Below are 14,536 nucleotides of genomic sequence, written 5' to 3' on the forward strand. Positions count from 1 at the left end.
ACAGGTGAAAGCCACGGTTTCCCATTCAGCTTCATTTGGTCCTTGGCACTGTTTCACTAACCCAATATTGATTGTACCTCCATGGAGGAAATCAATGAGCTTTGTATTTTTAATAGCACAAGTGGATCTCTTGCAGATGGAATTAGATGTAAAAGAAAAATGTGGAACTGATTAGGCCTTAGCAGATGGTGCCCCCGATTGGGCTTGTTCACCGAGTCCCAGACATGTTGAGGGCCTCAGGGCTTGAGCAGGCCCGGTCTTTCAATTTATTTAAAACTTCAGTTGGAACTTGACTTGGAAAATGTTTACAGGTACTTCAACTTAGTTAAACTTTCACTTGGTGCAGAACTGTAGGAGCTGCCTTCTGTGTTTGAGTGGGATTGTAATTCAGATTCTGATTGGCCCATTTGAGCCATGTGACTGATCATATCACATGGTTAGCAGGGACCAGTCAGAAAGCTAGGTGGAGCTCTCCATCCATTCACAGAGCTCCCTCCATGTAGTCCAATTCACCTGACCTTTCCCCATATCCTCTTAAAGTTTTCTTCTTCAAATATTTATCCTCATCCATTTTAAAAGCTCTTATGGATTCTACTTCCACCACTATTTCAGTTGAGCATGTTTTACCAGTCCTCTGCATTTAAAAAATAAATGAAATAAATCCTAACCTCTCTCGTTCTTTTGGGATCAGTTATGCCCTCTAGTTATTGTCTCACCAATCAAATTTGAACACATCCATCAGATGTTTCGTTATCCTTTTTTGTTCTAATGAAGAAAGCCCCAGTTTCTCTAGGCTGTCCTCCTAACTAAGCCCTCTCATCCCTGGAATTATCAGGGTCATTTAATTTCTGTACCTTACTGCTTTGGGATATTCATGCTGGAAGTAAAATGATACCCCTGACAAGTGTTTGCTCTGAGTAATGTGTCTCTGTTTTATACAGTTGGCTGCAGATCCAGATCCCAATGTCAAAAGTGGCTCTGAATTGCTGGACCGGTTATTAAAGGTAAGCATCTCCATTCTCTGCTGGACAGATGTTGTGGTGCGTTGGATTGTGAATGGAGTGTGGGATTGTGAATGGACACTTTCCAGAAGGTGTCACTGAACAACAACCTGGATTGACTTTTATATATAAAAATAATTCCTCCCCACTTTGCCCAAGTCGACAGCTGTCTTGCTTGAGATTGAATTGTTAGCATTACAGACCAACAATCAAGCATGGGACCTCTGGTCTTATGACTTTGTACCGTATCAAGTAATGCATTCATCCTGAAATCCATATGGACGTCCTGCTTGTAACACAAGGGGATCCATTGAAGTGTTCAGTGTACCGGGCTCACTTTGCTTTTCATATCCGAGATCCATTTAAAATGGAGCACATGATTCACTCGAAATCCTACTCCTTCGCTGTGTGTTCTCAACACTTTTCACTTCTGGAGAAGTCCAGCTGTGACATTACACAAGAGGAAGGCTGAAGGTGTGTTTTCTTCCCGTCATTTTATTATTGTGTCTACACCTGCCCAGCCTTCAAATCCAAATGAGGGGTGAGAGGGGAAGAGCAATTTGGGCAATACCCTTTTAGGAGTAAGATATTATAGAAACTATTAACTATTGATGGAAGTACATGGTCCCATGGTACTTTTTTGAAGAAGATTAGGGAGTTGTCCTGGGTATGGGCAGTGAAGCATCTAATTCCATCTGCATTTGCAGTCTTACTTGCCGATATAGGGACTATGGCCTGTTGCTTGCTTGTCTTGCAGTGCACAGTCAGTAATGTGCTGTGTTGCTCATTAAGCCCTGGAGGTGGGCAGTCTCTTTCAGGTAGCAAAATGACTTCTTGTGTGGCTGCAGTTTGTACTGGCATGAAATAGAGTAACGAATAGGAAATTGCAGGGACGTTGCCTTGAGCTGAGTTGTAATCTGGCGCACTGCCACTGGCTGTTTTGTTGCTAATGTAGTGATGTGCCAGGCCATGACTTGCTGTCCCCGTGCTCATTATAGCCAGCGCTAGTAAAGTGAATAACACACTTGGCGCACAAAGTTGGGAAGAAATCCAACCCTTTCTGGGCCTGCCGAAGTGCCACAAGGATATTTGAGGTGGGCATTCCAACTTCTTGGTGTAAGAGTTTGAAATGCTAAGTCATCCTGTTTCATCAAGAGATTTAACTGCCCTGACGCATGCTCCCAGAAAAGAATCTCGGCCATCCCAGCCCTGCAGGAGGTGGCACTTTGAGTTTAAGAAATAAGCTGCTGGTGCTCCAAAAAGGGAAGCAATGAGCCGCAACATTTCTTGGTCAATCACTTGAGATTGCACCTTATCCAAGTGTGATTGGAGCTATAGACAAGTGGCTGGAAGAAGGTCTACCCCTGAAGAACAATGGAAATTAGAAAGCAAAATTTGAAAATACCGTGGCCCTAATTCAAACACCAATAAGGTGCAAGTGTACACAACTGTGCTGGAGGGTTTAGCCGTCCACAAGGCTGGTGCTCATGTTTTTTGTAGTTTATCCACTGAAACATGCAGGGCACAATTAAATTGCTTCCCTGCCACCATTGTTCTGTTGAGACACATTTGAGGCTAGAGTTGAGCGAATGTTTGCAAGAGGAGAGTTGACATTTTTTTGGCTTCTGCTTTCAGCATGTAAGGAGCAATGTTAGTTTGCCAGCTATACGATAGAAAAAAGAAAGACTTACATTTGTATAGTACCTTTTATGACCTCGGGACGTCCCAAAGTGTTTTACAGCCAATTAAGTACTTTTTAATGTGTCGTCACTGTTGTAATGTAGGAAACTCCAATTTGCACACAGCAAAGTTCCACAAACCTATGTGGTAATGACCAGATAATCTGTTTTAATGATGGTGATTGAGAGACAAATATTGGCCAGGACACCGGGGAGAACTCTCCTGCTCTTTGAAATAGTGCCATCGGATCTTTCACGTCTATCTGCGAGGACATACGGGGCCTCAGTTTAATGTCTTATCCAAAAATATGTATGAAATATGGGCCAAGCCTATCTATAGTACAGGTGCTAAGTGTTTCAAACCCAGTCTCACTGCACAAGATAAGAGCTCACGGAGTTGGGGATAATATTTTAGCATGGATAGAGAATTGGCTAACTAACAGAAAGCAGAGAGTCAGGATAAAAGGGTCATTTTCCAGTTGGCAAACGGTAACTAGTTGGGTGTCACAGGGATCGGTGCTGGGGCCTCAACTATTTACAATCTACATTAATGACTTGGATGAAGGGACCAGGTGTAATGTAGCCAAGTTTGCGGATGATACAAAGATGGCCCTATTTCATTTTCACTTATATTTTTCCACTCCTTTCCTTTCCCCCCCCCCCCCCCCCTTTCCTTTTGTTTCTCTCTCACACCTGGCAGCTATCTTTTGCCCTGCCAGTACACTTTACACCTAATCACAGCCTATTACCATCTCGTCTAGCTTCTAATCTCTTTTACTTCTTTTGGTTCTTTTATTCTTTTGTCCGATCGCAGCCCTGCCTTCGATCTAGTTCCTTTTCTCTCCAGTTTTGAAGAAGGGTCAAACCCGAAACGTCAACTCAAATTTCTCTCCACGGATGTTGCCTGACTTGCTGAGTTTTTCCAGCATTTTCTGTTGTTATTTAGGTGGGAAAGCAAGTTGTGCAGAGGACTCCAAGAATCTGCAAAGGGATATAGACAGGCTAAGTGAGTTGGGAAACACTTGGCAGATGGAGTATAATGTGGGAAAGTGCGAGGTTATCCACTTTGGCAGGAAAAATAAAAAAGCAAATTATTATTTAAATGGAGAGAGATTATAAAATGCTACAGTTCAGAGGGACCTGGGGGTCCTTGTGCATGAAGCACAAAAAGTTAGCATGCAGGTACAGCAAGTAATCAAAAAGGCAAATGGAATGTTGGCCTTTATTGCAAGGGGGTTGGAGTATAAAAGCAGGGAAGTCCTGCTACAACTGTACAGGGTATTGGTGAGACCACACCTTGAGTACTGCGTACAGTTTTAGTCTCCTTATTTAAGGAAGGATATACTTGCATTGGAGGCAGTTCAGAGACAATTCATTCGGTTATTCCTGAGATGAGGGGGTTGACTTATGAAGAAAGATTGAGCAGGTTGGGCCTATATTCATTGGAATTTAGAAGAATGAGAGGTGATCTTATTGAAACATATAAGATACTGAGGGGGCTCAACAAGGTAGACGCAGAGAGGATGTTTCCCCTCGTGGGGAAATCTAAAATGCGGGGGCACTGTTTTAGAATAAAGGGTCGCCCTTTTAGAACTGAGATGAGGAGGAATTTCTTTGAGGGTTGTAAATCTGTGGAATTCTCTGCCCCAGAGAGCCGTGGAGGCTGGGTCATTAAATACATTTAAGGTGGAGATAGACAGATTTTAGCAAGATAAGGGAGTGCAGGGTTATGGGGAGCGGGCAGGGAAGTGGCTTTGAGCCCAAGATCAGCCATGATCTTCTTGAATGGCGGAGCAGGTTCGAGGGGCCAAGTGACCTATTCCTGCTCCTATTTCTTATGTTATGTTTAATTCCTCCTCACGAGCACTCAGCCAATTTCAGGCAAGACTCTCCCAACAGAAGTTTCACTCCGGATATTCTGACCAACACATGCAGTTTTTGATCATGATATGTTTCTGAGTTAGTAAATGTACATAGTGATTCCTATTGCACCGAATTGTGTGAAGTTGTTTTACGTTGCACTGTATGTATGAAATGTTTAATGTTGCAACTGCCGAGCCAATAACACTTTTGTCCAGGATGGATGATTTAATGCTGGTGTAATTTCTCATCTCGCAGGACATTGTCACAGAAAGTTCCAAGTTTGACCTTGTGGCCTTTGTCCCTCTCTTGAGAGAGCGAATTTATTCCAACAATCAGTATGCAAGGCAATTCATCATCTCCTGGGTGAGTTCCAAAACACATTCCTGGTCTTCGGTGAAAGGAGTTGAGCTTTACGCTAATCAGCAGCAGATTGAATCAGTGGCTCGGGCATTTTAAAACTAATTGGAAGGCAAGTAACATTTCTGCTGCCATGCCGGCATCACCAATTTGGGCTCCAAATTCTGGCTGAGGTTTCGTCAATGTATTATTTACAGCCGTGTCCTCTGCAAGAGCTACCCAATGGGATCTATGTCCTCACTACCACTCTTAAGCATTTTTGTCTCGCTACGCAGCAAGTTCCTGTATTCACATTAGTGACCAGCAATGTTCCCTCTAATTTCCTTCTCGTGTGAGGTCCCTTCAAATTTTCTGCGGCTGCACATGCGCGATATCTTCCACTGGCAGCGGCTGGTGTGCGGTCTGCGCGGGACCTCCTGATTGGTGCGGGCACCTTAGGGGGAACGTTGGTGACCAGGTCTATACACGTAAGGGAACTTGCTTGTAATCTAATCTCTGCGCAGATTTTTCCACACTTTAAAGTTCACTGATACGTTCAGGTCAGTTTCTTGTGTTTGGGTTGATTTCTGAATGAGCTGCCAGACCACCTTTCGGGGCTGAGGTGGGGCTACTCTGAGCATTGCTTGCTCTCGTACTATTTTCTGTCTTGGCGTTCTATGCAGATTCTGGTATTGGAATGTGTTCCCGACATCAACCTGCTTGACTACCTGCCAGAAATCCTGGATGGGCTCTTTCAGATCCTCGGAGACAACAGTAAAGAGATCCGTAAAATGTAAGTGTGCGTGATTTGCAGTCGGTGCACATTGTGAGCAAGGTGCCATAGATGAGCCATTCTCTTAAGCTTTGTGAATTTTGTATTCATCCAGGTGTGGGATGTTAGTGGTCCTTGGAACACACTCCTGTCAGATGCTCAGCATCCGCATCAAGGTGTGGTGCCGATATCCCCCCAGCACTATCTGAAGCAGTTACTGCACATTCTGAAATGCAGTTGATCCAAGTCTATTCTGATGTTGAGTTGTAGTCAGAAGTGACTGACTCCAGTAGTGGTCAACCAAAGCCAGAATTCATCCAAGTACAGCAGCACATGGGTTAAAGAGCCTCTTTCAGGATAGTCTGTTAAGGTCTTGTTCAGCTTGATGCCCTTAGGCGGTGATGCTCTGTTGGCATGTGACCATGACCGCCTTTGTAAAAATTGGTACCAGCCATGGTTTTTGGCTCGGGTGGGTCCACTTTCAGAGCTTTAGCCTTGATCCTAATGTAGGTAGCAGTTGGCATCCTAAACAGATTTGGTTTTGCCTAAGGCTGTTGGTTTTTTTTTTTGCCCAGGACAAGAATGCCTCTTTTTTTTTTCAGTAATGGGGGAGTGATGAAAGAGGCAGAAATTGAGGAGGAATTTCTATTCCAAGTAGATCCTCCGTGTTTCAACTGGAAGCCTTGGTCAGAGTGCTAACTCAGCATACTTACTTATTTGATGATCACAGTGTTTGAGTTAACTTACACCTGAAGGTCCAGCTTGCACATAGGGCAAGGATGATCAATGATGCACTGTTGGATCTGGTGGGTATATCTACCAGTCAAAGCTTTCTGGGGGTTCCCTTCACTGTCGCCTGGCAGGCTGCAAAAAGAATTGGGAGGACTTCCTTTAGATTGTGGCATCCTGCCCAGTCGGGCTAGGTTGTGTCGCTCCGCTGATTCACTGGTTGCCGTCTAGGTGGAGACAAAGTAAGGCAAGTTTCTTGTACAGGCAAAGCACCAGTTGCTCTGGTTAAAGGGTTGAAGCAGCAGATAATTGAGATAGGCAGCCTTGCTTATAGGAAACATTTCAGCTGTGGATGGCTACTTAACCAAGCCTGCTGGATAGAGCTTGCCCATATGCAGTCCATTGAGGTTGATGCAGCCAAGAGCTAGGTTCTTGGGAGCCAGTTATGGGTTGTGTACAGCATTGTTCAAGTAGTGAAATTGCTGCAGAAATCTGTCATGTTCTAGCTACAGACACCATGACCACAGCTCAAGGCAGTGTCACCATTTTGCAGGCTGATTTTTTACATAACCTGAAGAAGCAGCTATTGGAGGTCATGGGCGAGAGATCATGTTGGTCCCTATTTGTGTGCAGAGGTTAAATTTCTAAGTGTGAGAAAGTGTCCTCATAATTTATATACTGTTCGCTTTCACAGTCAACCAGTGAGCAACTAGATTGGAGAAGTCGCTCAATTCCCCAGCCTTGGCTGGACAGTGAATAAACCACCCTCTTAATTCACTAAAAGATATGCTAGAATCAAAATGACTGGTACTCGACTTGTCGACATCAATTCGTGAACATTTCATAAGGAGTTCATGCAAGTGGGCTGAACGTGTTTCTTACTCCTGAATTAAGAGCAAGATTACCTTTCTCCTCTTTCCACCCCCCCCCACCCGTGAAACCTTCTTCCCTCCTCCCGTTGAAGGTGTTGCCTTTTGTTGGTGAATTGGCAGCCCTTTGGTGCCTTACCCAAGTTGCCATTGTTTATTTGCCAGCAATCAGGTTGACCACTGGATACATTGGAGCCTAACCCTGTAAACTCAATCCTGCTTCCCAACTGAGCACTTCCAAGAAGGGTTCCTGGACATTTATTCCTTTCTGATCGGGGTCACTGAAAAGGCAGTGGTTGTATCTCTATACCTGCCTGGCTGCCATCAGCTAACTCAGCAAAGGCTGCCGATTGTTCTTCGGGCCTTCCTGATCTGTACGGCTGGGTTGTTTGCTATCTTGAGCAGCTCTGTCATTGGGAGCTCAGGGTGAGATGGTTTTGTATTTACCACTTTCTTGCTGCAGCTTATTCAGCAAGTTCCATCCGGATAACTTATTCTTAACTTACTTCCAGGTGCGAGACTGTCCTCGTTGAGTTTCTGAAAGAGATCAAGAAAAACCCTTCAAGTGTCAAGTTTGCTGAAATGGCCAACATCTTGGTCATCCACTGCCAGGCCTCTGGTGAGTCTCCCTTCCTCCTCTGTTCCCTTTTCTTCTCCTCCCCGCTTTCTCCTCCCCCCTTCCCCGCTTTCCCCTCCCCCCCCCTTTCTCCTCCTCCTCCCCTCCTCCCCCCCCCCCTTTTCCCCTCCTCCCCTCACCCCCTTTCCCCATCTCCTATCCATATGATACAGCTGCTTCCCTCCTATTCTTTCTATCATGAGCCCTGGTATATTCAGAGGAAACCTCAAACAGATATTACCACAGTAAAGCAAGAGCATGTTACGTGGACTGGATGGACACTTGCCTTTCATTCTGGGACTTGGGACCAAATCCATTCTCATCTCTGTACCGGCTCCAAGGGTCCAATGTGAAATGATTTTGGTTAGTGCCAGCACAGTTCCAAGTGAGCAAAACCTTAGTCCATATGACCTTTAATTTAGTACAACCTCTCAGTCTCACACCAATAGGCCATAGGAAATGTGGGGAGAAATGTCACATTGGTGCAGTAGGAAGTGCTCTTCTGAGGGTGGGGCTGAGGCATATTGTTGGGTCTATTTAAAAGGAGCTTTACTCCATGTCAAACTGTGTTGTATTGGACCTGGGAGTGCTTGTTGCTGACACTGGGTATCTGACATGCAAAGCATTCCATTCTCCAGAGCTAACATTCCTTATTAGTTACTGTAGTTCATAAAAATAATTTAAAAAAACTAAAAGGCTACTAGCCTTCGGATAGAAACCATTATAATTCCATAAGCTCATAGATGTACAGTAAAGGTGCGATTTGCCTATAGGTGCAGTTTTGGGTTTGTATATGTTTGACCCAATGCATACAGGAAGGATCCAGGTCTGATCTTCACTCTGCTCTGCTGGGTAACCTCAGTCTGGGCCCTTCATTTGGCCTGGGTTAGGCAGGGGAAATTGCCCCAGGTTACCTGCGTTGGATGTTTGGGTATGGACAGGAGTGAATTTGGCTGTGATGCCTCCTGCAGTTGATAAGCTTGCAGGTGTTCACAGTGCAGGCTATCGTGCGAATAAAGGAATGGCTATTTAGTTGAGCGATTGGCTCTGATGGAGCCTGCCCCAGCAAGAGATCAACTGCTTCAGGAAAGGGGTGAAAATGAAGGGCTATATTTGAGCTAGACTGCACTATTTGCCACTATGCATGCAGTCAATGAGCTTTCATCAGATGCTGCACAGGCAGGAGAGCATTTTTATTCATTGAACTTTTTCTTCCAGTTGTTGTGCTGCATATCTGGCTCAGTACTTGAATTGGTGCTCAATAACATGATTAAAGCTACTGGATTTATACATTTAGCCCTTGATGGGAGGGCTCCACGACGGTCATTTCTTGTCTCTACACCTCGGAGGCTATGTGGACACTATACTGTCCTCCCCATTTTATTTCCCAAGAGAATTTTCTTTTATTCGTTGCTGGCAAGGCCTACATTTATTCCCCATCCCTAGTTGCCCTGAGAAGATGGTACAGCTGAACGGCTCGCTAGGCCACTTCAGAGGGCTGTTAATGGCATGGGACTCGAATCACACACAGACCAGACCGGGTAAGGATGGCAGGTTTCCTTCCCTAAACCATTTGGGTTTTTACGACAATCATTTCATGGTCACTTTTACTGATGCCAGCTTTTTATTTCCAGATTTATGAAACTGAATTTAAACTCTCAAACTGTCGTGGTGAAATTTGAACCCCTGTTCTCTGAATTATTAGTCGAAGCTTCTGGATCACTAGTCCAGTAACCTAACCACCGCACTACTGAGTGGGCAACCTCTTGCTTGGTCTCCACGTGTACTGCTCCCAGCTATCTGAGAGCAGCAGGGGTGGAGGGTCCAGGTCGTTTTTTTTTTCTTTCCTCCTAATCCCGAAGGCATGTGATGTGGCTGGGATGAAGAATTTGGTGTGCGGGATTTCTGGTATGAACTCTTGCACCAACGCATCGCCCGCAGGTATTAATTTTATGGTGGGTGAAATGGATTGTGCAGCTGCCAATCCACAGCATGGTTGTACTGCATTTCCCATAGATTGGTCCCAGAGCCTAAGCTATCCTCTCTCCCTTTCTCCCCCACCACTGCCGCCTCTGTGGAAATGAAAGGTGCAATTGGAATGAGACCTATTTAAAGTAGAAAATTCTCAAGTTTTTAGCTGGTGATTGGAGGCTCAAACTGAGTTACATAGAACTTAGAGAACAGAAACAGGCCATTTGGTTTCTGCTCCACATGAGCCTCCTCCCACCTTACTTCATCTAACCCTAACAACATATCCTTCTATTCCCTTCTCCTTCATGTGCTTATCTAGCTTCCCCTTAAATGCATCTATTCGATTCGCCTCAACCACTCCCTGTGGTAGCGAGTTCCACATTCTCATCATTCTGAGTTCCCAATTGTTGCCTAAATAGGGTCTTGGGTTAAGACTGCAGTTGAATTCGGAATAATATCCCTTTCTCGTGTCTCTGGCTGTTCAGTAATCGCAATGCTGCACAAAAACCTACTACAGGTAGACTATCCTTTATCCGAAAACCTCGGGACCAGCCGTGTTTCGGTTTTCGGAGAATTTCGGATTTCGGAAGGTGGGTCGGCAGGGGTCCGCGCGGGGGAGTCGTGTGCACGACCCCCTGCCGACACCCCCGCCGGCTGCCCCCCGCCGGCCCCGACCCCCCCGCCGGCCCCGACCCCCCCCCCGCGGACCTCCGCTGGACCCGACCCCTCCCCGCCGGCGCCGACCCCCCCCCCCGCCAACTTGGGGTCGGGGCCGGGGGGGGTCGGCGGGGTGTCGTGCGCACGACTTACGCTTCAGCGTAAGTCGGCGGGGCTCGGGGCCGGGGGGGGGGGGCCGGCGGGGGTTGGGGCCGGCGGGGGTCCGCGGGGGGTCGTGCGCACGACTTACGCTGGACTTACGCTGACCGAAAAAACCTTCGGTTTTTAGAGGGTTTCGGTTTTCGGAAGTCCGGATAAAGGGTAGTCTACCTGTACTAAAATTTTAACTCAAAAGATTAAGAAAAATTGTAAGTGTTATATTTCTGTTAAGGTAACAGTAGGTTCTTATAATGGCATTTTGTGCTAAATTAATGTAGACAGTGTAATATGGAAATGACTGTAGAGCTAAATGGTGCAATGGATTAAACACAGTGTTCTTTCACCTCGAGGCCTGAGTTTTAATCCAGCCCTGACTGATAAGAACACAGGAATTAGGAGTTGGAGTAGGCCATAGGGCCCCCTTGAGCCTGCTCCACCATTCAATAAGATCGTGGTTGATCTTCGACTTCAACTCCACTTTCCCACCTGACCCCCCATCTCCCTTGATTCCCCATGAGTCCAGAAATCTATCGATCTCAGCTTTGAATATACTCAACGATTCAGCCCTTTGGGGCAGAGAATTCCAAAGATTCACAACCCTGAGTGAAGAATTTCCTCCTCATCACTGTCTTAAAAGGCCGACCACTTATCCTGAGACAATGACCTCTAGTTATAGACACTCCAGCCATGGGAAACAACCTCTCAGCATCTACCTTGTCAATCCCCCTCCGAATACTATATGTTTTAATGAGATCACCTCTCATTCTTCTAAACTCCGGAACATTCTAGGCCCATTCTACTCAATCTCTGGGAGGAAAGTCTTCCCTCTCTACTGGCTGTAAGGGTATATGTGAAATGAGTTGGGTAGCCTCAGCCCAGTTTCTTGTGGCATTGAATCTGTGTATAAAACTATTCACACTTTGATGCAAATTTAGTCTGACTTGTAGTTTGTTTTGGCTGGTTTAGGAAATGAAAATAAAGGATACTGTTCTTCTGACTTGAATTTTGAATCGAAGTGTTGACCTCAAACCCCATTTATGTAATAATTGGGAACATTGGGCCTTTAATCCGCCAATAGCCAAGCTCAAATCGCCAGTTAATTGGTGCTCTTCTGAGTGCTGGCCAAGTACAGGGAGTTTTACTCGAACTGACATGAGAGTGCTCAACACTGCTGCTATTCCTGAATTGTGGGGTATTCCATTCCTCAGCACTGACTTTCACCCAGATCGGAAAAGCACACACTCTCTCAGTCTCAAAACTTTGCACAGTGCTCTTTCTAAGTCCTGCAGATGTCCGCTTTCAGTTGCACGGGTTGTTGTGTCTCTCGTTGAGTCAGAGTGCCTATGAGTCATGGTCACACTGCCTCTCCTGTTTGTTTTTTTGCTTCCCACAGATGATTTGATTCAGCTGACTGCGATGACGTGGATGAGGGAGTTCATCCAGTTAGCGGGCCGTGTGATGCTGCCCTATTCTTCAGGAATCCTGACGGCCGTCCTACCCTGCCTCTCCTACGATGACAGGAAGAAGAGTATCCTTTTCACCAGCCAAACTACTAAATGTGCAGGTTATCTACTGCAAGCCTTGGCTGTTACAGACTCATTGAGAAGGCACAGTGTGCAGTTTTTACCGTAGTACTACTTTTGCGACTTTCTGCAGACACATTCTTTTACTCTTTGGAGACCAGGTCAAAAAAGAGAAACCAATTGTGGTATTTGTCAGACAATCCCTAAATCTGATGCCATTCCCCCATGGACAATTCTCACTGCCTTAAAAGCAGTTCCTTCTGTCTCATTTACATTGTCATATAGTCACCTTTACCTCCTGCTGACACACTAAGAATCATGAGCCTTTTGCTCCATTATCCCTTCCTCCCTCAGTCTATCTCCCAATTGTGTGTGCACTTGGTCACGTAATTGTGCGCTGCACGCCGTGGTGACATCACTGTGCGTGCACTTGGTCGTGTAGTTATGCACAGCATGTGGTGTTAGGCATGAGGTATGGTGGCACTAGGTACAGACCAACAGTCCTTCCTGTGCTGATGCTGCTCTTGGCCCCTTCGTCATTGGCTGGTGCTGTCTGGAAGGTCGGGCATCTCCTCGTGTGGAGCAGAGTTAAGTTGCAAGGACCTTGCTTGTCGGCCTTTGGCATTGTTGGGCGCTTAGCATTTCTGGGAGGGGGTTTGGGGGGGAGACCTTGCGCGAGGCAACTGAACAAGATGGTGAAGCACTTGGAAACGATAGCCTGAGTCGGGTATGGGTTGGGGGTGGGGTGGAGGAACAGAAACCTTGGGTTATGGGTACTGTGTGGCAGAGCGGAGGCTGACACATTCAGTTGCAGTAAAATGAACAGGTGAAGCAAGGTCTTAGCAGGTGTGTGCCTTGCAGACTCTTGTGCAGCTAAATATTAGCAGTAACTTTGTTCCAACATCTACTATATTGTGTCCGTTTTCAAACTCTAATTATTGTGGTTGCTGAGGCTTAAAAGTTGATGATTAATTTGATGCCAATTAAACTGAGGTGAGTGAAGCAAACCGTGTTAACTGTTGTGGTGTAAATGTAGTTTATCTTGTGGAAAGTGGTCCTGAGGTTTTTTTTATCTGCTATAATGCTCCAGCCCTGTAGCTTTGCCGAAATATACTAACCATATCGAGCTGGGGGAGATAGCAAAATGGTAATGGAGGGAGTCTGCAGTGTCTGCCCCTGCCTTGAATGCTGAGATGCACAGAAGGATGGTTGTGGTTGTTGGAAGTTAATCATTGCAATACCCAGACATCACTGAAGAAGTTCCTCAAGGTAGCATCCACAGCCCAACCATCTTCAGCTGCTTCATCAGCGACCGTTTCTCTCTCAGTCATGAGTGGGGCTGTTTGCTGACAATTCTACAGTGTTCAGCTCAACTCACAGTTCTGATAAAGAAACAGCCCAGGGCTGTGTACTTGGACAACATTCAGGTTTGGGCAGACAAGTGGCAGATAACATTCCTACCACATGAGTGCCAGGCAGTGACCTTCTCCAACAAGAGAAACTTCATCCAACTTCCCCTGGCTGTCAGTGGTGCTGCTCTTGACAAGATCCCTGCCAGCAACATCTTGGTCAGAAGGTTAACTGGAACTGTGGCTCTTGGGCCTGTGTTGTATCAGGGACGGCAGATTGCTCTCGGTCCTCTGTTGTATTGTTTGCTGTAGATCCCTGTCCTGCTTTATTTACAGCTCTTGGTGTGCCAGCTCCTTAACCCAAAGTCCAGGTATTAAAGAGGTAGCGAACGTGTGTAACCAGACCCTGATGAAGCTGATCTTGCCCGAGGATGACGGTGACCATATCCGACAGATAACGCTGCAGCAGCTGGACGCCACCGGCGATGAGTCCTGCTCGAGCGGCAAGAACTCCTCCGACCGTAAGTAATCGCTGCGTACCGATAATGTGCTTTATATAGAAACTGGTACATACTGGAATGAGAGTTCAGCCGGACTCGAGTCTGAAATGCATTTGGCAACAATTCCAACCTCCGCCCCTGCCAGCTGATGATAGTGTGTCGACGTGTGCTTTCTCTAGTGCTGCCAGTCTCTTGTATCTTGCTGTGGCAGCCATCTCCCCTCTATGAATCGAGACAGTGAATGTGGGATGACCATGCTACCATGAGGTGCATCACAGCCCAGTGGGAGACTGTCATCAACCAATCATCACGCACGTGCGCTTTCCACCAGGGGCTGCCGGCGAACTGGCGCAGGGGCCATTTCTTGTTGGTCTCGGGTTGGCTCAGTGGTAACGCTCTCGCCTCTGATTCAGAAGGTTGTGGGTTCAAGCATCACTCCAGGGCTTGAACACACAATTCGTACTGTTAGCCCTACTTGTATCACATGCCTTGCTTTTAAATTTCAGTTTAGT

General features: G+C 46.2%; 1 protein-coding gene across 1 annotated transcript in view; it reads left to right on the top strand.

The window, feature by feature from the left end:
* Positions 1 to 14,087, top strand: part of LOC147080799 (protein VAC14 homolog) — a 30,050-nt gene extending 15,963 nt beyond the window's left edge. The window contains exons 4-9 of the mRNA XM_085981088.1: positions 942 to 1,004; positions 4,799 to 4,906; positions 5,563 to 5,672; positions 7,762 to 7,868; positions 12,046 to 12,180; positions 13,896 to 14,087. Of these exons, the coding sequence (XP_085837214.1) occupies positions 942 to 1,004; positions 4,799 to 4,906; positions 5,563 to 5,672; positions 7,762 to 7,868; positions 12,046 to 12,180; positions 13,896 to 14,053 (681 nt within the window). The 3' untranslated portion in view covers positions 14,054 to 14,087. The remainder of the gene's footprint in view (positions 1 to 941; positions 1,005 to 4,798; positions 4,907 to 5,562; positions 5,673 to 7,761; positions 7,869 to 12,045; positions 12,181 to 13,895) is intronic.
* Positions 14,088 to 14,536: the final 449 nt, after the last annotated feature.

This window comes from Somniosus microcephalus, unplaced genomic scaffold (genome assembly GCF_052327205.1).
Source record: "Somniosus microcephalus isolate GS21.2 unplaced genomic scaffold, FLI_Smic_1.0 scaffold1135, whole genome shotgun sequence".
Taxonomy (NCBI): Eukaryota; Metazoa; Chordata; class Chondrichthyes; order Squaliformes; family Somniosidae; genus Somniosus; species Somniosus microcephalus.